Below are 19888 nucleotides of genomic sequence, written 5' to 3' on the forward strand. Positions count from 1 at the left end.
GAAGAGCTCAGTCCGGGGAGAGAGAAGGGCCAACGTCTCCCTCCAGTTGGGCTGTGGCGGTGGCTACAAGGCTGCAAGGCGGCCGGGTGAAACTGCTGCACAGCGCGCTGCAGCCTCTGACTCCATCTCAGGAGCACAGGACCAAGCACAGGCAAGCGAGGAAAGCGAGCTCCCTGGTGGCTGTGAGGAGGATGGACTGGAAGAGGAAGCAGCGAGGTCCGATGAGGGGTGGCCCAGGGAGAAAAGAGTCAAGAGCTATTTAGGAAGGATAACCTGCCGCTCGTGAGGGCCTACTGATGTGAAGCGGGAAGGAAGGAGGAATCAGGAACGAATCCGAGCACTGACTCTACTTGGCTACCTGGTTGGCACAGTCCTTTGAAGTGCGGGCACAAGGAGGCTACCAGAGACCTGATGGGCAAAGCCGATAGTGCCGGAGGAGGGTGCTGCCTGCCACAGGGCTCGCAGACCATTTCCTACCGTTGCTGCCACAACCAGTGCTGTGAGCGATTCTTCACACGTCATCTTTCAGCGATTCCCCAAGGGCATCAGTAAAGGCTGGGTGCACAGCTGGACCACGTATACTGCAGTTTTAGTCACTGTATTTCAACTTTGGGAAACTGCCCACGGTGGGGAAAGCAAAGTGATGTCACCTCATGTGCCAGCTCCAACCACCTGGCAGGGGGGCCTGGAATATGATGTTGACATAGATGCTGAGGCCAGAGAGAAAGACAGCTGTGATTGATTAGTGCTGCCCTCCGTGGTCAAGAAAGGGGTAGTGTAGCACATGGACAGTGAGGATAGAGGATGACAGAATATGCTAGTAATGAGCAGGATGGTGAGGACAGGAGGGAAATCTGTAAGGCCTGCCCGCAGAAGACGTGCAGTGATAACCCACTTGACAAGCAAAACAGCAAGTGGTAACCCTAGTCACTGATGCGAAGAAACCCACATGCAACATCAAGCTGAGGGAGAACCAGCTGAGAAAATCACTGGCATTTGCATCAGCGTTTTTCAGATGTTTTCATATTTATTATCTCATTTGATCTTCACAACAACTCTACGAGGTAGGGAGCCAGCATTGTTGCTTCCTTACAAACGGGAAGGCTGAGGCCACCGCAGTTCCAGAACTCGCTCAAGGTCACACAGCTTGTAAAGAGGAATAGCCCCTTCAAGTCCTGGTCCTTCCCACCACACAGCACTTACTCACTAACAGCAGACGCAGGAGCCAAGGAAGCAGAGGCAAGAGCTATAAATGGCCACATTGTATGTGGACTCAGGAGAGCGACGACCCTGGGGACACATTCATTTGTGTGTTTTTGGGCAGCCACCCAAGCAGCCTCAGCACCTTTAACGTGAAAGACACCGTGGGTTCCAAGTCTTTGTCTATTCACAATTTTGGAATCACTACTAAAATAAACTTTGACTTGTTCTCTTAAAGAGAGAATAAAAATCCTTGGGTAAGTTGATACATTTGGCTTTGGTTTCCAAACCTGCAAAATGAGGTTGGACTAGATTGGTTAATTTTCAATGGTGGCCTGCACCATCACGTTCTTGTGAGGATGGCCGAGGCTTTTACGGAATGGCAGCGAACCCCGACCTGCCCTTCCAGGGAGAAAGGGTTTTTGTTCATAGTGGGAGCCGGGCTTTTTGAGAAAAGGTTTTGTAGAATGTAAGCTGTGGAAAGTCTAGAGTCCACCGGCCACGATAGTGATTTCAAGTGTCCCTTCTCATCATAAAATTCTAGGAAATCCCAGTGCCGCTGAAAGGAGCCCCTGGGGTAGAAGACTTCTGTGTTAGGTGGCCTGCTCCAGGCTGGAGGCTGATCTGAAGCATCACGACCTGATCATAAAATTAACTTGCTTAGTTCTGAAGAAGATTTTTGAAATGCCATGTCAAATTTAGACGATCTGCTGTTTGCTTGTCAGCCGGAGATCCAGGCCAAATAATTTCAGATGTGAGCAGGGCCTTCCAATTACACTGTTATATAAAGAAAGAGCGCTTGACTAGGCGTCAGTGTGGTAAATAAATGCTGGTTCTGCCACTTGGTAAGGTGGTCACCTTGAGGAAGTCACTTCACCTCATTAGGCCCTAGTTTCCTCCTGTTTGAAACAAGGATGGTAATACCTATTCTTTCCACCACACAGCGATGACATGAGAATAAAATATGTACACAAAGATGTGACAACATATACTTGACTCTAAGCTTCTGAAGACAAAGACCACAGCTGCCTTTTTTGCTGCCACATTCACAGTATCTAGAATAGCACCTGAGACTAAGGAAAAAGCTCCAGATGGACCTGTTGAATGAAGGAAGCATTTTTGAAAGTTTGAAGTCTGTGCAAATGTCACATGATCCTATGACAATGTCCTAAGTGAGCACAAAATTTTCCTCATTATACTATTTGTTAGAGATATTTAACATGAGTCATTCTGCATGGTCTTTTCTAAAAATCCTAAAATACCACTCCTGATACATAACAGACGTTGATATGGAACAAAAGTAAAATTTAAGGTCTTTGGTATATAGTCGAAACATTTGGAATTGATGTGTAACTCTGACTCTGAAGTTGCCCTCCCTATGGGGCTACTTCTCTTGTGTGGAAATGTTCAAGCCTAGAGTTGTAGCTGAACTCTCAGCTCTAACTTTGAGCTTGGGAAGAATGAGTCTGAGAGGCAGCATCATAAGATAGTGACAGAACTGGTTTCAGAATGCCAGGCTTCTGAATGCCCACCTGTCCCTGAACACCTGGATAACACAGGCTTATGCTGATTGACTTCTGCAAAAGGAAACTGGCTTTCTGACCATTGAAAGAGACTCATCGGTGCGTATTTGTATATCACTTCTCTGAGTTCCTCTCTTGAACATTCCGCTACCCTTTGCTCTGGACTCACTGGCCTCCTTGCTGTTCTGCCACATCCTGAGCCTTCCCACTTGCCCTTTCTCCTGCCTCCTTGGACAACTCCTCCAGATGGTTACATGGCTGCTCACTCCCTCCACTCTCTCCCTGAAGTCTTCGCTCAAATGTCCTCTCAGCGAGGCTTTCCATCGCCCCCCATTTGCAACTGCAGCTGCATCCACCCCACTCCTTCCACCACTTCATCTATCCACTTTCTCCACTCAGTGCTTCTCCACGGTCCTCATCCCCATCTAACGTACTCTGCATTCCATTTTATCATCTCTCTCCTGCACCAAACAGGAAGTTCCATATAAGCAAGAATCTTTCTCTGTTTCGTTCACTATTGAACCTCTAGCACCTAGAACAGTGCCTTACACGCACTACGCATTCCGTGTATAATTTTCGATGAATGCGTAAAGAGATCTCGGCTAGGAGCTATGGAGGAGAGTTGCATGAATGCACTGTTGCCTTCCGATAAAGCAAAGATGCAAAACTGACTTGAGACATACATGCAAAAGAACAGTAGAGGAAGAGCACACCAACAAAAGGCAGGCAGTAAAACAGCTGATTATTTTCGTGTCAGGGACAAGAACATGTTCAGGTGGGAGGAAGAAGAGTCAATCATTCGAATTCAAACCTTGGAGGGAGTAGATATGGGGAGTTCAAAATCAATGATGCCAGAGACGCCTAGAGCTGGAAGGTCTACAGGGGTGGCAGATCCATGCTCTCCCTGTGTTTGCAAGGAAGCAGAACCCCAGGAAGGCAGAGCAACCTTCTCAGGGCACAGAGCCAAGGAGTCACAGAACACGGACTCAAGCTGAAGTTGACTTCTGGGTCCACGCTCTTTCTACCAAAACGTCCAAACTGCACGAATTCAGCAAACACACTGGGCTTCTGTGATGCACAAATTCTCTAATCAGGAATAATTGGTGTCTGAAAAACCTCACATACTTTGATATTGCCGCTACATGCTACATGCACAAATACATCGTACCACATCACACTCATTTACATTCGCTTGTTTGTTTAAAAATGCTTTCCCAGATTCCAAGTCAAACTCTCTAGCTCTAGAAGCTACTATTTTCAGATTTGGTCATAAAGCAGAGAAAAAGAAAGAAAGCCTAGGTGGGATGGAAGAATGAGTGAAGTGGGGAAAGGAAGGGGAGAAAAACAAGGAAAGCAGAAGGAGCGAGAAAAGAAAAAATATCTGCAGGATATTGACAACACGCCTCTGGCAATTTCTGGGAATTTCTTTGAATAGCTGTGTTATAACTTGTCTCTTTCCATTATGAAATCATTTCCATGGAGCTAATCACCAAAATAACTCAAGTTCAAGTACATATTTTCAAATGAACTCTATCTGTTCTTTTGTTTCTCAAAATGTATTATCTGTATCCCACAACTTAGTATTTCATAATACATTATCTTTTTCCTAATTACTTCATGTTTATAGATCTTGTTTCTCCAATGAGAATGTAAATTTGACCATTTATTTTTCTTATATCCACCATAATTCCCCAAATAATATCTTATAAGGTACAGTTTGAAGTCATCGGAATAATTTATACCTGGTTTTATTCACTTACCCAATAAATAAACATGCTAAGCGTCCACCATGCATCCAGAGCTAAGGATACAGAGCTGAAGATGACAGACCAGGTTTCTGGCCTCATGGCACTAACTTCCAAGTGAAATTCAGCCCATGCACCAGGGAATAACCATGGATCATAAATGCAGCTCTGAGAGACAGGGGACTGAGATGGACTCCGTGGCTCAGTGTGTGTGTCTGGGGATAACAAGGATGACAATGAAGGCCTCCTGGGGAGATGGCACTTTTCTGGGATCACAAGAGAATCAGTTATTCATAAGTTCGCCAAAGAGAATTCCAGGCAGAGCAACAGCCCTGAAACAGGGCAGTATTTGCTCTAAAGACTGAGACAGACAGTGAGGCTGTCGGTGTAAGTGAGGCATTCGATGGGCCTGAGGAGGTACCTCAAGCCCGTGGACTGGTTCTTGGGTGCTGCGGATTGAAGAGAAATGAGAAGATCTCGAAGGTTTTTAAACAAGGAGGTGACATGATACAAGGCATTTAAATAGAGACACTAACTATCTTTCTAACACTCTGTAGATGCAATTAAATGGTACACATGCTCCAAGAATGGGTACTCACCCCTCTCCAAGTCTAAACCTCCTTCCCCAGTAGCTCTCTTACTGGTAAGCAAGCCCCCTTGAGCCCACAGAAGTATTTGGTAGTCAGCTGTAAACTGGTTAGACCCAATACTTCTGCCCCACACCCTACTTTCTCCTCAAGAGGACCCTGCCCTTAGCATGCTCCCCAATTCCCTTCGGTCTATGCCCCCTTCCTTATTCAGTGAATGTCTCCTCAGAGACTTTTTCAGACACGGAGGTGAAATCCATTGCAATCCCTTAACCTTTTCCTCCCTTCCAGCTCTTTTACAGTCATCTCAGTAAATTCTCTCTCCCTTTCTTAATTCCATTTGTGAATTTACGTAATGAAAGTAACCATGATTTAACAGCAGTAGATGTGACAAAATTGAATCGAGAGAAGGTAAACCTCAAATATGGAAGCAAAATTGAACACAATTGAAAAACCCAGTGTCATGAGTTGCTGAAACTTCTGAAAATATACCTAAAAATCCCCTTCAAATTTTCTCTCTGTCTCCTCATTGTCCTCTAATTAAACCTCCTTTCCCTCAAAAAGCAACATTCAAAATTGAAAATATAGTTAATGCCATCATTCTCTTCTGGCTCATTACTACAGTAACCAAATTGTCCTTTACACTTTTCATAGGAAATATTTAATATTTCAACTAGATAGAGCATTAATAGTCTTTGAAGGACTAGTGTGAGAATCTAACCATCATTTATTTCATTATTCCTGTGGGAAAACTCGTTTCAAGCGAGCAATTCACAAACAAACTTTCAGGAACATAAAAACTGTGAGCTGGTGACTTCCTGAAACTTGTTTATTTGAAACATGGATAGTGTATATGCCAAATTCAAAGGAAAGAATTATCCAGAATCTCCCTGCATGGTTTATCTAAGTTAATTTTTTTAAAGACTGCATACTCTTTTTGGAGATTTAAAGCTGACCCCTGGGGGTTGATGGGAACTTTTACATTTCAGGAGGCTTTTTCTGACACAGTCTCCAGGAAGGCGAGAAATTACATAAGTGATGGAACATACACTAGAATCTCACACGCGTGCTTAAGGTTTTCCAAAATAACTTCACCATTTGTGGGAAGGGAATCAGCAGGAGAGTTAGAAGCACTCCCTTTAAACCTTCCTAGCTGACGAGAAAATGAACAGCTCCAGCTTCAAAATGCTTTCTTCTTTTCTGATCACATCAAAGAATTTTCTAAATAAATAAAACTCCATTTCTAGATAGAAAAAAAAAAAAGCCTTTACTGTTGTAAGGTTCATTGCAACAACAGAAAGTCAACTAATTTAGAATTGTTCAAAATTTTCTAAGTCACGCTTTTGGCGGTAAAAGGCATTAACAAGGAATTAAAAGGTCTGGTTCTGTGAGCATTCAGATTTAAAGAGAGAGACAGAATATGCATCAAAGAAACGAAGTCCTAGTTTTCAGTTAGGTTAACATGCCCACCTCAACACAAAGGAAAAAGAAAAGGTCCCTATTTCAAGTGTTACGAGGGATCAAAAATATGAGCTTTGTTGTTAACTGAACTTGGGTTCAAATTCCATTCCACCATTTTCTCCTCAATGTATTAGTTTTGATTTTTGCAATTTAGAAAAACTAGTACAAAAGTGCTGCATGCAGAATACACTGATGTGTAGGTTACTGTGAACAGAAAATTGAATAAAAGTTATTAAATCACCTTGCATGTTGCAATTAAACCCAGTATACCCTTAAAAATATGCGCGTTGATTTTAAAAATTCTTAAATAGGATGAAACTTTTGGCACCCCAAAACTTATCTTTCCAGTACAGAACCTATGAGTCTGACTATGGAACTGAAAACATAAGCACTTTCAGTCTACTTCCATACCGACCAGAGAAAACTGCCCAAGCTGCCTTACAAATAAACAGACGTCCTAAGAAACCTTGGCTTCACTGAGCTTAGAAGGGGTGGCTAACATGCCATTTTCAAACTTTAATAATGATACGTGGAAAACAACAGAATCCTTGAATAGTTGCCCTAATCACATAGACTGCATTGTAAGCTTAGCCAACACATACACCCTTTAGCAAATAATTCCCTCTGCTCCTCCCCTTTCCTTCATGTTCATACTGCATAAGGCTCCGTATCATGTGTCATTCTTTAGGAAAGACACAACTCAGTAGCAACCACTGCCAAAAAATAAACGCAGGAATTAACGAATCAAGTCTCTTAAAAAATGTTTTTAAATAAAAATATTTTAAATAAACTATGAGGCTACAAACTACTGGTGACCTGCTTGAGGTCCCTGCAGAATTATTTCACTGCCTTCTACGATATTGGAATCACCGGGGAGGTAGCAACGTTCTTCATCTATGACCGGGATTTCCAACAGGCATTCAATGAATATCCTGTTCCTTCAAAATGAGAACACAAAACTAAACTATGAGCCATTCCGATGAATATTTGTTAAGTTTTGTTTTACACAAAGTAGAGAAGCAGCTTTGGAAAGTTGTCATGGCCATCCCCTCTTGAGCAGCAGACTAAAACATTTTAGTGAATATAGAAGTATATTCATATACGAACGCAAATGTAGGTTCTCTTTCTTTCTAGAACTGTGTCAGTGTGGATGACTGTATGTGTGTGTACCTGTGTGTGTGGGTGACACATGTACTAGTTGAGAAGAGACATCATTTTAACTGTCTAGATGTTGGGTAACACCTTCTCGGAGCTCACTGATATTCCAGCAGAGGGCTGCCATGACAGGATTTTAGGATGCCTTTTAGGGGGTTCCTTATCTTTCCAAGGTTGTCATGATAGATGTAGCAGCCTAGCTTCCCCTAGGGATGAGTTGAGTGGAAATAGTAACTGCTATGCCACACCTTCAGAGCATGAGCAACTCAGGTGAAATTCTAGATGCAATATCAGAAACATGCATATATTGCTCCAAAGACCAGCATCTAGATTGGAAGGCCATTGCTAGGCAAACTGATTTCTGGTTAAGGTTCTCATCTGCCTTTCTAAGGTCACCGAACCATTAAGATAATGTCTTGAAAAGCATTTAAGCAGGAACTATGGGTAGACAAAAAATCATTAGTTTCATTTAAATTTCTAGGGCAATGAGAACACCTGTCTAACTTCTTTTGCAAGGATCTGATGGAAGGCAACTGCATCCATAGTGTCATCTCTAATTCATAACGGTGCTAAGATAACATCCTTCGTTAGGCACATTTGGCAAACCCAGAGCTACAGTGCTAATCCAGCTCCAACACAAGTCTTTGTTACAGTTCTCATTTCGGTTTAGGCAGCTCAGATAAGCTCATCACAGGGCTTAGAACTGACCTTCTGGGATGGCACAGTAGGAAATATTACCAACAGAATCATTAATGAGCACCAATAAATATTACTTCCTTCAGAGAAGATACTTTAACTTCATAGTTTGCAAGACAAGAAGTAAGATGAAAGATCTTCCACTTTCCTATGTAAGATTAAAATCTAATTAGAACGAATGAAGGTTTATTTTCAAGAAATGCTACATGAAATTTAGCTGGAGAAACACACTATCTCTACAGATCGTTTTTGGGGGTTTTTTCCTGAAGAAAGTAATCCACAAGAGCCTTTAATTGAAAGGGACATCAGTAATACTATTTTTGCTTGTCTTCCATGTAATTCAAAGATTAAATCCATTCTGAATTAATAAAAATGATTTAATCTTAGAGCACCGGTAATTTCAGTTTAGGCCTATATTTAAAGAACTAGCTCGAGAACCCTTTGCAAACAAGACCAGGCTCCATAACAAAATGCTACCCAATCGCTCCTTGAAGGTTATTTTCTAAAATCTGTGGGCCACGACTGTAGCATTCTTCACTCCCCCAAATCACATTAACAATGTTTCACATGATGACAGAGAGAGAGCGCAAAGAATTCATTTCTGCCAAACATGTAGAGGCTACACTGCTGTTTTTTTGAAACCATCCTCTTATTCCATTTTAGTAAATTTCTAAAGAATGTTTAAAATCTGTAGGACAGACCTGAGCTTAAGAGGTGGCCTCTCTGCCATTTTCATGGCTGATTTGAGACCGATTATGCACTCGATTCTGCTTTGTGAAATCCAGGCTGGGGACAAATTTCTGCCTGTCATCTTAGGAAAGGCCAGGAGTTTTGCACCATCCTGTAGTGTGAAAACAGAAAATAAAAGCCAGGGTAGGGCTGCCTGCTTCTTTCTCAATCAGCCGGCTGCTTTTCTGAGGCAATCTTGGCTTCACTCTCTCAAGCTTGGAAGGGTAATTTAGTCGAATAAAATATAGTTTAAACAACATCTCCCCAGGGAAAGTTCCTCGTTACACTTAATATTGAATGCAAAAAGGTAATCAGTAAGTAATCATTCGATGCTTGGCTGTGGCTAAGACCCATTGCACAGGGAACTCATTTAGGAAGCAAAAAATTCTTTTTTTAACCTGATAAGACCCTGAATCAGGAGCCAAGAGGCCCGGATATTTTCCTCATATCGCTCATTCTGTTGCAATGACATCCCCATAAAACTATAGCTTATGGACGAAATTCGCTGTACCTCTCATCCCAAGAATAAGATGTAAATTGCAAAGGTAAAAATATCTTAGAAGAATTTTTTAAATTTTTAAACAGTTCACCGAAAATGACAACATGGATAACTCTGTTGATGACCTCTCCTGCCTAAGTCAATTTCAGAAAACAAGTTTCCATTGTAAATGTTTAATCAGCGTAGTCCCAGGAACCCGGAGCAGAAAACCCTATCTTCTCTCCCAACTTACTTGCTCTGCAAGCTTTTTCCTATCTCTATCTCAGCTCCCTGCAAGCACTTTATGTTTTCCTCTCTCAAAGGAGCTGGGAGCTCTGTAGGTTCTGAGCTCACAGAAGCCCTGTGGTTTGATTCCATTAGTCTGAGCCCTGGTCCGCTGCAAGCAAACTGCAGCATTTCTGCTTGCAAATCCTGGCAACCAGGTTCTAGACCAGCCACAAACACAGGCTGCACACATTCTTCAACGGTGTTCTGCCCAAACCTTGCCTAAAGCCAGTCAACCGCAGCAGAAAGCATCCTACCTTCCATCATGGTGGCAGAATTGCATTCCTTAATTTCCAAGGAGTCTGAAAAAACACAGGAGGATGCAATTTCAGGTCCCAGCTAAGTCCTCACAACGCTGCTGCCGAGAGATCTGCTCTGTCCACTGCTGAAGCCAAAGGAGACAAGTGTTAACCCCAAAGATAGGCCATGGATGCTGCTGGTGCTGCTTCACCTACAGGCTCCCACGAAGATGCTGCGAGAGAAAGGGAGAGGAGCAGCGAGCCGGCCGAGCTGCACCGCCTGCGCTGCCTCGGCCAATCCCTTCAGCTCTGGACCGCGTCACATGGTAGCCAGCCTGCATCTCCTGACACAATACCCCCGGAGAGCACACAGAACCTATTTCCCGTCCCCGTTCCCCTCCACCCCCAGCCCCTCCCGCTTGTCACCAAACGCACAGCCCCTTCCCCACCTGGTGACGCACTTCCCCCGCCCCTCCTCTTCATCTTCTTAAGCCTATTGCAGCGGCTGGGTACCCGAGATTAATTATCAGACGCTGCCACCTTCACAGGGGACTGCGTGAAAGGAGCACCTAGGCGGCTCGCTGTGCAGGGGATTTTTTTTTTTTTTTTTTTTTTTTGGAAAAACTTCTTAATAATTCCTTGCAGCCTGAAGTCTAAGCGGCACACTTTTAAGCTCCCATTCCCATCTCCTTTTGCCCTGAAGGAATTCCAAATGTCAGCGTCCCTGGCCTCCGCACACATCTGTGAGTCTCTCTCTCTCATTCAAGAGAGAAAAATCAATCCGGCTGACGTCACATCATAAACAATTATCCCCAAAAGGATGATGCAGAAGAAATTTCACCCCAGCTGCCTTCAAGAGAGCCAGGGAATTAATCGCGCATGACATGCCGGAGGGCTGAACTGTCATTAAAACAAAGAAACAAAAGAACGCACCCGAGTGGGGCTCTGGAATCGAGCCCGCCGCGCTGGCGATAATTTCTGGGGCGGAGGGCGGGGAGCGGGGAGCGGCGGGAGGGAGGCGGTCCCCGAGGAGGACAGCTGTGCTCGCCGCTCCCCGCCCCCCCACCCTGCCCCGAGGGGCGCCAACAGGACCCCGCGGGCGGGCGCCGCTCCGCTGTCCTCCGGGCCCGTCCTGCGTGCGGTGCCCCGGCTGGAGTGGGGCCCCGGCTGGAGTGGGGCTGCCGCTGCCGACTGCTGTCCCAGTAGGAAACCAACTTTCCTCTAAACCACACGTTTGTCGCGACGCGCCTCTGGCATCGATCAGCATCTGCAACCGCCATCCAGCCCATTGGTTCACCCTGGTGGAAATCCGGAGGGAGGCACTTGTGCCAGTTCTGGCCCGAGGGGTGGGTGGAGCCCGGGGTTGTGCAGCTTCCAGGCATTAGATCTGGGTACCGGGCTCCTGCCTAAGTGGGGAAGGTTATGGCACCCGGGCTGAGAATCTGTCACCTGACTGGTCCCCAGGGACCCCAGGAGCCTTTCAGAGGGCCCAGGCGCCGGGTCCGGAGAACCTCGCTTCCCTTCAAGTGGGCTCTGACAGCTAAGGAAGAAGAGGTGTAAGGAAGGGAAGGTTTCTTTAGAAGCCTGGGAAGCAACAGCGGAAGTGGTTATTTCTCCCTCTACAATCTAGCAACATGGCTAGGAGAAAAGCCACTACATCACAGAGCAATTGTGAGCATCAAATGGAAGAACTTTAAAAAGTGAGATGCATTACAGCATGAGTGTTGAGCCTCTAATACTACTATTAATCATTATGTTATCAATATAACCATGCACTTACATTGCTCAGCCCTGGACATAGTCTGGTTCTTTCCGGTCAAAGCAAATATAAGGCATCGGTGTCTGAGAACTATGCACACTAGACAGCATAACTGAAGAAGCTGACTGAAGTAGCACGTTAACGGTTAAAAAACAAAAAACAAAAACTTAGTTCCTTAGCAACTCAGAAGTTTTTAAAAACTCATTGTTCTCCCCGAGGACACATATTTCAAGGGCCTCTGAACTTCAAAATGAAACTCTCCAGGGAGATGCAAATACGTGTGCCTTTTTCCTTATATCTATGAGGCAGTTGAGTTTTAAAAGAGGGAAAAAATTCCAAAGTAAAACCTGTCTTGAGTACAACTCCACTGCTCTGAAAACTGCAAAGTATGGTTGCAAAAAAAAAAAACAAAAACGGTTGATTAGTGTGTGTGTATTCAGCCAATTTTTTGTAATGGTTAAGAACATGCATAGATATTGGTGTTAGGCTGAGATCAAGTTCTGTCTCTGCCACTTAATGAGCACTGTGACCCTGTGCAAGTGATGTAATTCTCTGTGGCTCACACTTTTCCTATCTGTTTTTGTAGATAATAATAATACCAAGTTCATAGGGTTATACATAGCAGTAATAACAAAGTTTCATTAGTGGCTTACTATATGCCAAGCAGTGTTCTAAATCCTTTGCCAATAAACTATTTAGCAATGTGTCTGAAGCATAATAAACCCCCCACGTTAGCTTTTTAATATTGATATTATTACTACTAATGGGCTGTCAGAGGCATCAAGGAAGTTTGCAGCCAACAGAGAGTTATACCACATGCACAGAGAACAACTTAGTGAGAGACCCAGAGCACATCCAGAGGTGTTAACAGTTGGAGAGTTCTGAGACACTGCTTTGTAGAAGAGGATTGGAACCAAACGAGGGTAGTTAGGGAGGTCCTCTTACAGAGATGGAATTTCAGAGTTCAGAGAAAATGGAATGGGCTTGGAAAGGCAGCTCTAAATAGGATAGGGAGTTCTGAAAAAGCTAAATGGCTCATATAAAATCTGGAGGTAAGTGCAAGCATGAAATGAGGAAATTGGAGGCAGTCAGAGATGTGAGAGGACAGGGGAGCCGTGAAGCCCCACTGTCCGCCTTCCCTCACCGTCGTAGGCTTGACCATGTGTTGGAGCAAACATCTCAGGTACATTTAGTACGGGCGCACATCAGTTCCATTTTAGACGTCAGCAGGCAGCTAGCTAGAGACAGAAGGACAGTGCAAAGAGTCTTTTGGTCAGTGGGGTGTTTGTAGGAAAAAGAAACATGTCTAGATAGGATTGTTAGTTAAAGCTGGTAAGGGTAATCCCAAGGCTTTGTGCAACTTTATCAAGAAGACGCTATTCCCAGCTGTAAGAATGTCTGATGAACAAAGCTTTGCTTCAAGGAAAAAAGTGCTCCAGTGTGTTATTGGAAAAGATTAAGCACCCTAATCTTGTCTTTTCATAGGTTTTTGGAAAAAAAAAAAAAAAGGGTAAGGAAGGGTTTCTCAAGAACAAAGACAGTACCTTAGACAGTGGGCCAAATTTCATCACTTCCTAGTACAATTTTGCTTATCGGGAAGTGCAAAGGAGAATTTCTAGCTGCTAAAATGATGGAATTTTTTTGGAAGTCTTAAATGGAAGTCAAAGAGTTTGTGGAAAAGATGGAGTGAATTCCTGACTGCCCAGGAGTTTATCTAGGCTGGTGAGTGGTGCCCAGGTCACACCAGGCTCTCAGACAGTGCCTGTGCCTAGGCCAGGACCAAAAACTTAGTTGCTGAAGTCGTTAGATATTTAAAATGTTTTCCCGAAAATAGCATTTGTATGGTGGTGATGCCCTGCTACGCATGTTTTTTGGAATCAAATCCTATTATATTCTTACTGTAAGTGTTGAATATCTTTACTATATCTCAATTTTAGTGTTTGGGTGAAAAAATTAGATCCTATTTCAGAAAGAGAAAATGAGAACTGAGTCACAAAGGAAGGAGGAAAGAAAATTAATATAGAGGGAAAGTTTAAAGAATGGATCCAGACATAGTATATATTTCCAAGATAGTGACCTTAGCACAGCATTTGACTCTGTCCCTCTTGTTATCCCCACTGAGGCAAGTCAATGAATGTAGAGGGAAAGATATTGCCCAAGCCCTGGAAACCAGCAAGGGTCCCACTTGAAGAGCTAGACTCCCATGGAATGAAAGAGGTGAAAGAACAATATAATACGTAAAATATAATGTATATATTACATATCTATGTATAATATAGATATTTATGCCCCATATTCACTATATTCTTGGTTAAGATGAAGAACTCCAGCTGGAACTGACATGGGCAAAGAAGGGATTTAGTTGGGTAGCTCACAGAGTTACATGAAGAAATGTAGAGCTGAGGGGAAGCAGGAAACTGGATGCTCCAGGAAACTAACCTGGATGCTCCAGGAAACTTGGTTACCAGAACCAAGTACTCCTAATTCTGTTTCTCCTAGCATGTAAGCTTCTTTTCACTTACTGTTTTTCTCCTGTGATCAGGGGCTGGCCATTCAAATCCTTTAAGCTCACGTCTTCAGGTTGACTATCTAAGATCTACTTCAAAAAACTTCCAGGGAAGGACTCTGCTTGATCCAGCTTGGGTCATTGTTCACCTTTTGGACCAATCAGTGAGGCAAAGTTGATGAGGTCTCATGACAGACTTATTTAAACCAAAACTTACCCTGGGCTTGGTCACATGCCCATTTCTGTGACTAAGCATGGGGAGAGAGATAGGCAAGTTTCCATGACAAACAACCCTTAATAGTATGAATCCCCTAATGTGATTGGAGGGGTAGAAAGGATGCTGTCAAAGGAAGAAAGGGAGCTATTACCAGAAAAGTGTGGGGAGAGATACTATGAAACAAAAGCTGTCTACCAAGTAGATATTACTCAGTGCACCTAAGATAAAACTCACAAAAGGATTCATGATCACAGAGGGACTCAGAATGCCACACTCATCCCATGCAGCATACTTGAGAGGTTATTCATATACTCATTCTCGCTCGCTGCATCCAGAGAGAAACCTGCGGACTACAGTTATCCTCCTCCTGGCTATGCGGAGGGAAGGAGGGAAGGGGGAATCTGATCCTGCTTGTCGGCCCACTTACACCGAAGACCTGACCAGGCATGCTCACCAGCCGTTGGTCCATCCCTGCCCAGAGAGCCACGTATCCAGACGTACACGAGTACTGAAGAAACTTGTGTCAGCGAGGAGTACTGCTTCATCTAGACCTCCACTGACAAAGATAAGCAATAAAGACCGAATAGATGAGAAGAATCAGCAATTCCGAAAGAGAGAGAGAGAAAGGAAACAATTATAGCTGAGAGAAGCAGAGGAAACACCCTCACTAAAAGCAGAGGAAATATAGAAAACTGCAGAGGCATTTAAAAAAATTCTATTTTTTACTACTGATATAATTTCAGGGATCTAGCGGCAATAAACCAGAGCAGACTGCTATGAGAAAAGAGCATGCTAAGGGCCAGAAAGAGTGCGTGGAAGTAGTAAAAACATTCTTATTAAAATTTGTTAAATGTTACAGCAGTCATCAAAGATGTCTGGATTCGGCCGAGAGGGAAAATTGACAGGCTCAGTGGCAACGTGCTGGAAGCTCAGGCTCACAACGACAATGACAGCCCAGGCACATGGGAGCACACGGGAATTATTTTTCTCCTTGAAGAATCGGTTAACTCGGATGAAACTTTAGCGGTTCAAGAAGCTAGAGAAAGGAAAAACTACAAAATTCACTTTATGAATTACAAAACCTGACAAAAATAATAAAAAAGAGACTATAGCTCAATATCATTTCTGAATATCAACACAAAGTTTTAAATAAAATAACAGCAAACAGAATCCAGCTTTTCAAAATCAATGTATATCATAAGAAATTAGACTTTAAGAGTAAGAAAAAATAGTTCAACATTAAGAAATCTATAAATATAATTCACAATATTAAGCTACTGAAACGAAAATTATACTATCTCCATAGTTGCTGAAAAGATATCAATAAATTTCAATGTATGTCGCTCATTAAGTAAATAAAAATCTTATAAACAAAGACAGAGATAAAAACTTCTTTAAGATGATAAAATATATGAATCTCTTTCCAAAATCTGCCATCTTGTTAAATTCAGGTACAATGAAAAAAGTCTTCATTAAAATCCGGAATAAGACTTAAATGTCCTTTATTATCATTGCTAATTAATATTTAATACTATTCTACAGAAGCCAGCAAAAAAATTAGAAAGACAGTGATATGTGTATATCACACCCTTTTCTCTCTCTAAATGCACAGTAAGACTGTATTTGCTGGCCTTCCTGCTTCTCTGGTTGGAGTTATATGACTGAAGTAAGGCCATGGAATTTTCCAGGCCTGGCCTATACACTCTCCATATCTCTTTCCTTTCCAAATAGCAGAGAGCCACTTGATCTTCGTTAGATTTTGTATGTGCAGGAAATAAACTTTCACTGTGTGTATAATCTTCTATGGATGGTATAATCAAAAAAATATATATGCTTTTTCAAAGAGCTAGAGGAAGAGTAATCCAAACCAAGGAAACTCCAAGTGTAGAGACCATCAAATGGAAAGAACTAGGTATGTTCTAGAATCTAGAATCACATTGTCTAATGTGATAGTCACTAGCTACGTGTGGCTATTTGGCACTTGAAATGTGCCCAGACTGAACTGAGATGTGATGTAAGTATAAAATGCACACCAGATTTCAAAGAGAGTACAAAACAAAGAGAATCTAAAATATCCTGTTAATAGTTTTTAGATTGATTACATGTTGAAATAATATTTTTATACTTTGGTTAAATAAAATATTTTATTAAATTAATTTCACTTGTTTCTTTTTTTTTTTTTTCCTTTTTCTCCCCAAAGCCCCCCGGTACATAGTTGTGTATTCTTCGTTGTGGGTTCTTCTAGTTGTGGCATGTGGGACGCTGCCTCAGCGTGGTTTGATGAGCAGTGCCATGTCTGCGCCCAGGATTCGAACTAACGAAACACTGGGCCGCCTGCAGCGGAGCGCGCAAACTTAACCACTCGGCCATGGGGCCAGCCCCTCACTTGTTTCTTTTTAATGTGTGTACTTGGAAATTTTAAACTACACGTGTGGTTCACATTTGTGGCTCACATTATATTTCTGTAGGACAGCTCTGTTCTTGAGACTGACAGAAAATCAACCCAATAAACACTGTGGGCAAGGGGGATGGATCACATTTAAGAGGTTATGTGTTAACTGCATATATCACTACCACATTCCCATTCATTCGTTTCTTCATCCAACAAAGATATGTTAAGAACTGTCTATGCTCAGGCACTGTGTCAGGTTTTGTGACACAAAGATGAAAAGGCATAAACCTTTCAAGAAGCTTATAGTCCAGGGAAGGAGGCAGATGAGCAAACCAGCAATTACAACACAGGTTTGTAATGTTCAGAGCTAAGGCAGCACAGAGAAGGGACACCTGGGGTAGAAGGGAGGCAAAGAAGGCTTCTGAGAAGAGATACTGCTTGAGCTGCTCTTTCAAGAGCAAGTAAGATACTCTTGCAGACTCATTCTTATCCAGCCCCATCCCCTCTGCCTCTCCCCAACTTTGATTTCTCCTCTAATAGACCTTTCAGTATTCTGTCTGGATCTCCTGTTCACTGTTCAGTGGTGGACAAAAATGTCTATCGTCAAACTTTAGGCTGCCTAAACTCTATCCTGGTTTTCCTTTAATGACATATTTTCTCTTTCGTCTATATTCATTCTGCTGGAGGCCATCTCCCTCTCGCATGCCGCATGCCCCGTCCTTCACCCCCAACTCACCAGATGAAGAGGGGTTGGCATTTTCTTAGTTTCACATTTCAGCTTCGGTGTCAATCATTTGCTGCCATTGCCAAAAATATCTTCTAGGGTCCATACTGCTTGCTTTCCCCCATTTTGGTTGTTTTCCTTTTTACCAACCCCAGAGAAACTCCAGGTCAAACTCTCCTCTATGACTTCAGCAACTGTATCATAGTCCTCCTCTTTATTTCACCACATTGTCCATGACTTCAGCATCTCTTCCATGATCCTGTATGTCTACCTTACAGCTCCTTGACTTTCTCAATTCCAATGACCTTAATTTCCATTGTGTCTTAGTCACTAAAAGTATAGCCACATTTTGGACCTCATTTTTGTTTATTTTTATTCTTTATTTTTATTTATTTATTTATTTTTGAGGAAGATTAGCCCTGGGCTAACATCTGCTGCCAATACTCCTCTTTTTGCTGAGGAAGACTGGCCCTGGGCTAACATCCGTGGCCATCTTCCTCTCACTTTTGTTTATTTTTAATATATTACACTGTATATTTCCCTACCCCCTAAACTGTTTATCTACCCTTCTCCACACTCCACATGCCATGCATATGCTTTAACACCTCCTGAATCTTCTTTTGCTTCTTATTGTGATTCTCAGGGCTGTTGATCTTCCTCATTCACTTCTCATATGCTCGCGGGTAAAATATGTGTATATGTGTGGTAAGGTGGGAGGGCGCATCCTTGAGAGCAATCCCTCCCTCAAAACTCAATAATACTTGCTCCGTTCTGTACTAGTCATTTTCTCCCTGCATTCACCTAACCTGGAATGCCTACTTCTATCTCCATGAATGTCATCCCTTCTTCAGGGTCAAGCTTAAATCCTCTCCAGGAAACCAAGCACATGGATCTTTCCTTCTCCTAACTCTCACTGCGTGTACCAGATCAGCTTTTGATTATACAGCTTAAGACATCTCCTAATTATTTCATGTCTGGTAGTCATCACCCAACAGAAATCTTTAAGAAAGAGACCATGCCTTTTATTTCTTTGACAACTCCTACTACAAATGACACAATCCTGGATACATAGTTGGTGCTCAATAATTATTTGATAAACAAATATATCATTTTTTATTTTGTTATATAAATCTAGTAACAGAAATATTATTCTGCTTATTCTCATAATTTCTTTGGCAGTGAAGAAATTTGAGGAGAAAGTAATCATTTCTTGTTTGCTCTCCCCAGAGAGGTCTGTGAAAATCCCAACAGGAATGTAAACTCAGCAAATTACTTCTCAGGTTGGGTCCAGAAGCCAGGTTGAGTTGGGTTGTCAGAGCAACAAAAAAACCCCCACAGAGACCATAATAGCCAGAGTTTATGAAGCATTTCAGAGCATTCTGTATTATATTAAGTATTCGATAGGCAGCCCAGCCTACTAAGTACTTTGTGACCATTATTTTGTGCAATTCCCCCAAACCTATGACCTAGGTATTCTATTCTCATTCTACAGAGGAGGAAATAGAGGCTCAGAAGTAGCAAATGACTTGTCCAAGAAAACAGCAAGTATAAGAGCTGGGGTTTGAACTCATATCTGTCTTACTCTAAAGCTCATGACTTTGCCTTGAAATTAAATTATTATAAATTTGTCTTGTGAATATTAATTTTTGGGGGGGAGTCCAATATCCCTCCTTTTTGCTGGATACACAACTCCCCTTCTTTGAGAAGAAATTCCCTTCTTCTTCCCATTGCACTCCATCAAGAAGGAAAATGGTTGCCGTCCTCTCCCAACACAACTATACCTCCTTATCCACAATTTTTGGTCAAGGGAAAGATATCTGGCCCAAGCCGACCCAATAATACCTTATTTCCCAGGTCATTACCCAGGCTGACCCAATTAGAATTCTTCCCTGAGAGTCAAGAAACTAAACCCGTGAGTAAAGAGTCTTTCCCTGTTAGGTACTCAGACTGTAAGTATGTAAAGCTGAAGCCATGGCAGGCATGTCCTTCACCTCCTGTCAAAAGCCTGTGTGCAGGAGCGAATGAAAGTGACATGGGAAGACAGAGGGAGAGAGAGCCAGTCCTGTTGGCTTGTGAGCCCTTTTCTCCCCCTTGTTGCTTCTGACCTTCCTATGGTTAGAGGAACCAATAACTATACCGTTTTGCTCAGGCAAATTCAGGTTGGCTATCTGTCACTTATAAAGGAGTCCTGA

The 19888-nt window shown here is 42.7% G+C and overlaps 1 protein-coding gene across 17 annotated transcripts in view; it reads right to left on the reverse strand.

Annotated features, from left to right (window-relative positions):
- The window catches only part of SGIP1 (SH3GL interacting endocytic adaptor 1), a 199099-nt gene extending 181225 nt beyond the window's left edge, over positions 1-17874 (reverse strand). For 4 of the 17 annotated variants that reach the window (XM_070267525.1, XM_070267524.1, XM_070267512.1 and 1 more), the window contains exon 1: positions 10117-10487. In XM_070267525.1, coding sequence (XP_070123626.1) covers positions 10117-10126 — 10 coding nt within the window. In that variant the 5' untranslated portion in view covers positions 10127-10487. Of the gene's footprint in view, positions 1-10116; positions 10512-10547; positions 10844-11031; positions 11322-17708 lie in introns of those variants that run through there. The other 13 variants (XM_070267522.1, XM_070267518.1, XM_070267517.1 and 10 more) reach the window with 11 other exon arrangements.
- Positions 17875-19888: the final 2014 nt, after the last annotated feature.

The sequence above is a fragment of the Equus caballus genome, chromosome 5 (assembly GCF_041296265.1).
Source record: "Equus caballus isolate H_3958 breed thoroughbred chromosome 5, TB-T2T, whole genome shotgun sequence".
NCBI classification, from domain to species: Eukaryota; Metazoa; Chordata; class Mammalia; order Perissodactyla; family Equidae; genus Equus; species Equus caballus.